Raw genomic sequence first — 3,714 nt, forward strand, 5'->3', positions numbered from 1 at the left:
GATTAATTGAATGAATAAATAAAAATAATAAAATTAAAAAAATGGAAAAATATAATAAAACTGTTAAATAAGTTTTCTTAAAAATGAAAATTAAATTTCAGTGAATAAAAAAATATATAATTGTATTTATATTTGCAAAAATAATAAAATAAAAATTAAAATAAAAAAAAAATTAAATTAAAATATTTTGTAACTTTAATATACTTAAAACAAGAAAATAAATAAATAAAAAATAATATTAAATTAAATAAAAATTATTTTTTTATATATGTAATAATAATATACATTCTAATATAATTTTTTATTATGGATATTTGACTATGCTATTACGTATTAAGTATATATACATATAAAATAAAAATCATGGTAACAATAATACGCTTTTTTTTTTACAGCAACCTATTAATATACGTTTATATAAAAATAAAATGCAACACTTTTCACTAGTAATATTATTGTTTTTCCTTATTTTCTTAATTTTTTTTCATGAATTTTCGTTAATTAATATAATAATAGTAAATATTATATATTAATAAAATCGCCAAAAAAACAAAAGAAACAGACATTTCCTGTTTTATATATTAAAAAAAATATATATGGATAAGTGTTATCGCACTTATATCGCATAAATTGAAAATTGCCACAATTATTTCCCGAATGTTTTAAACGTTATTATAATATAGCAACTGTTTCATATTATTTTTTTTAATACAAGGATTTAATACTTGAGAAATATTATGCTAATATAAAAATTTATAACCGTTCATATATATTATGTGCGTATTAATAAAACTTGTGAAATACTATTTTTAGATTTAACCGAGCAATATATAGGGTGTGGTTAAATCAAAATAACGCGTACCATTTTAAATAGGGCATAAGTGAAATAACTCAAATACAAAACAACACGTATGTATTTTTATTAATTTATTTGTTTAAACATATATAAAATTTTGCGCATTTATTTTTTGTAACATTGCCACTGTTAGTAAAATATTATATTTTTATCACGGTTATATAATGTGTGTTTATTTTTTTATTCCTTTTGTTTAATAATATTACTCCCAATAAAAAAATATAAAAAGTTGTGTATACCACAATAATACAGATCAATTCACTATTATTTTTCACGTGAAAAAAAAATTAAAAGGAAAGTATATTATCTGTTCGCTGTTGAAATAAGACATTATAAATGTAGTTATTATAATAATTCTTCATGTGAATAAAATTGGGGGATTATAAAAATATATAAAGGAAAACGTTACATTAATTTACAACGGGTCATATTATCCTGCGTATATTTCGTACTCTTATAAATTATAAATAAACAAAAGAAACAAAAATTGTATAAGTTGTAAAAGATTGTATCACGCGTACGATGTTTATATAAGAAAATAGGTATATTTATGGGTATGGTGTGAAAAAAGCGTGATACAACATATTGTTTAATACATAAACATCCCAATACAGTAACAATAGGAAACAATTAAATTTTTTATATTTTTAACCATTTTAAAAACATGGAAATTACTGTTTATATTTTTTTTCCTTTAAATATTTTCGCAAAAGAGTTAAAAACATTGATGTGAATATAATTATATGTTATTTCATTTTGTATAGATTGAAAAATGATGAAAGGCAATAAAGCACGGAAGTATTGCATTTATGTTACATTTTTTGTGTGCAATTACGAGTAAAAAGAACATAAAAATATATTTATTCTCCTATTTGCATGTTTTATTTTCATTAATTTTTTTAATTAATAAATCCTTTGGAAAAACTAAAGAATTCCATAACGTCGAATTTTGATTCATTATGGATATATAGGTGTATTGTGTATATATATATATATATAACAGAATTCCTAGTTAATCAATTATATTTGTTTCGCGTGTTTAATTTGGTGAAATTATATATAGTAATTTAACAAAAAAAAATGTACAAATATGCATATATATGTATGTATATATTTTTTGTGTATTAATATATTATGCTTTAATTAATTTATACTCCAATATAATGTCAATAGCTTAAAAAAATTAAGTATAATGGGAAAAAAGAAAAAAATTGATGATAAATAAAAAAAGTATTGTATATGTTGGATAAGTTGGTAATATAAGTGTACAAATAAATTTTGCATTGAAGCCGCAATGTGCATATGCATATATATGTGCTCATCATTATGATGTAGTATACTGCAAATTAAGTATAAATGGATGGGTCTATTTCGTTAGGGATCGGTTGAATTTCAGTTCCTAGTTCTAATTCTATTTTATATAAATTAAAACGGTCTTCATATGTAATTAAATTAATGGCTAACCCTAAGTGACCATATCTTCCTGATCTACCAATTCTATGTAGATAAGTTTCTGAATTTTTAGGAAAATCAAAATTAATTACTACATTAACAGATTGTATATCGATACCTCTTGTAAAAAGATCTGAGGAAACTAAACATCGGCAAGCACCATTTCTAAAATCATGAAAAACACGATTTCGATGTGTTTGCGACATTCTTGCATGTATATAAAAAGAACTATAACCTAATTCTGTAATTTTTTTTGCTAACAGTTCAACTCTTGTTATACTGTTGCAAAATATTATAGCTTGATTAATTTGTAATTTAGCAAATAGAGTATTTAAACAATGTACTTTTTGTCGCTCTTTAACAAATGCATAATATTGGGTGATACCTTTTAATGTCAATTCATCCATTAAATTTATTTCATGAGCATCCGATAAGTAAATTTGTCTAAATTCTTTAACAGTGACTGGAAAAGTAGCTGAATACATTAATATCTGTTTTTCTTTTGGTAAAAATTTCATTAATTCTTCTACTATAGGCTGGAATTCAGGAGACAATAATTTGTCCGCTTCGTCCATTACCATTATATGACATCCTGATAAATTCGCAACATCTTTATTTGCTAAATCTAAGATTCTTCCAGGGGTTCCACACAAAATATGAACGGCATTATAAAGTCTCATAATATCTTCCCTTAATGAAGTACCACCAGTTGTTACCATACACTGAATTTTCATATGTTTTCCTAATTCTTTTATCATAGCAGATGTTTGGAGAGCTAATTCCCTCGTGGGAACTAATATTAAACCTGTGAACGAAAGAAAATCCCAATAAACATTTTTGAGCAAAAAGAGATAAATACATACGTATACATATATTGCATATATATAAGGCAAAGAAAATAAACATTGAGTTAAGGTTCTCTATATGTAAAAAAATTCTACAAATTGGTAACATGCATACAATATATGTAAACATATATTATGCATTCCTTTACTGATTTTTTGAGTAGATTTACCTTGAATGAAATTTTTATGAGTGTTGCATTTTTCTAGTAACGGAATAGCAAACGCGGCGGTTTTTCCTGTCCCATTTTTTGCTCGAGCTAAAATATTTTTTCCAGCCAAAGCCACGGGAATACTTTCTTCTTGTATTGGCGATGGTTTTTCATAACCTTTTTCAAAAATACCCATCAAAAGTTCTCTTTTCAAAAAGTAATCCTCAAATTCATTTCCTTTGGTTTTTGTCACATCTTCTGTTTTATACCGAGGATCTTTTAATGGCTCCAATATTTTTTTTTTCCAAGCTTCATCAAATATGACATTGTCTTCTATTTTATTTAAATTATTTGAATTATTCAAAGCATTGGTATTAGCATTTGAAGCGACACAATTAGTTTTATAACTCAT

The 3,714-nt window shown here is 23.9% G+C and overlaps 1 protein-coding gene across 1 annotated transcript; it reads right to left on the minus strand.

Annotated features, from left to right (window-relative positions):
* Positions 1-2,202: 2,202 nt before the first annotated feature.
* PVVCY_1201860 (ATP-dependent RNA helicase DDX6, putative) lies at positions 2,203-3,714 on the minus strand (the record flags this gene model as incomplete). The annotated part of the gene is made up of 2 exons (XM_008625196.1): positions 2,203-3,113; positions 3,324-3,714. The coding sequence occupies 2 exons, from the start codon at positions 3,712-3,714 to the stop codon at positions 2,203-2,205; spliced, it is 1,302 nt and encodes a 433-aa protein (XP_008623418.1).

This window comes from Plasmodium vinckei (genome assembly GCF_900681995.1).
Source record: "Plasmodium vinckei vinckei genome assembly, chromosome: PVVCY_12".
NCBI classification, from domain to species: Eukaryota; Apicomplexa; class Aconoidasida; order Haemosporida; family Plasmodiidae; genus Plasmodium; species Plasmodium vinckei.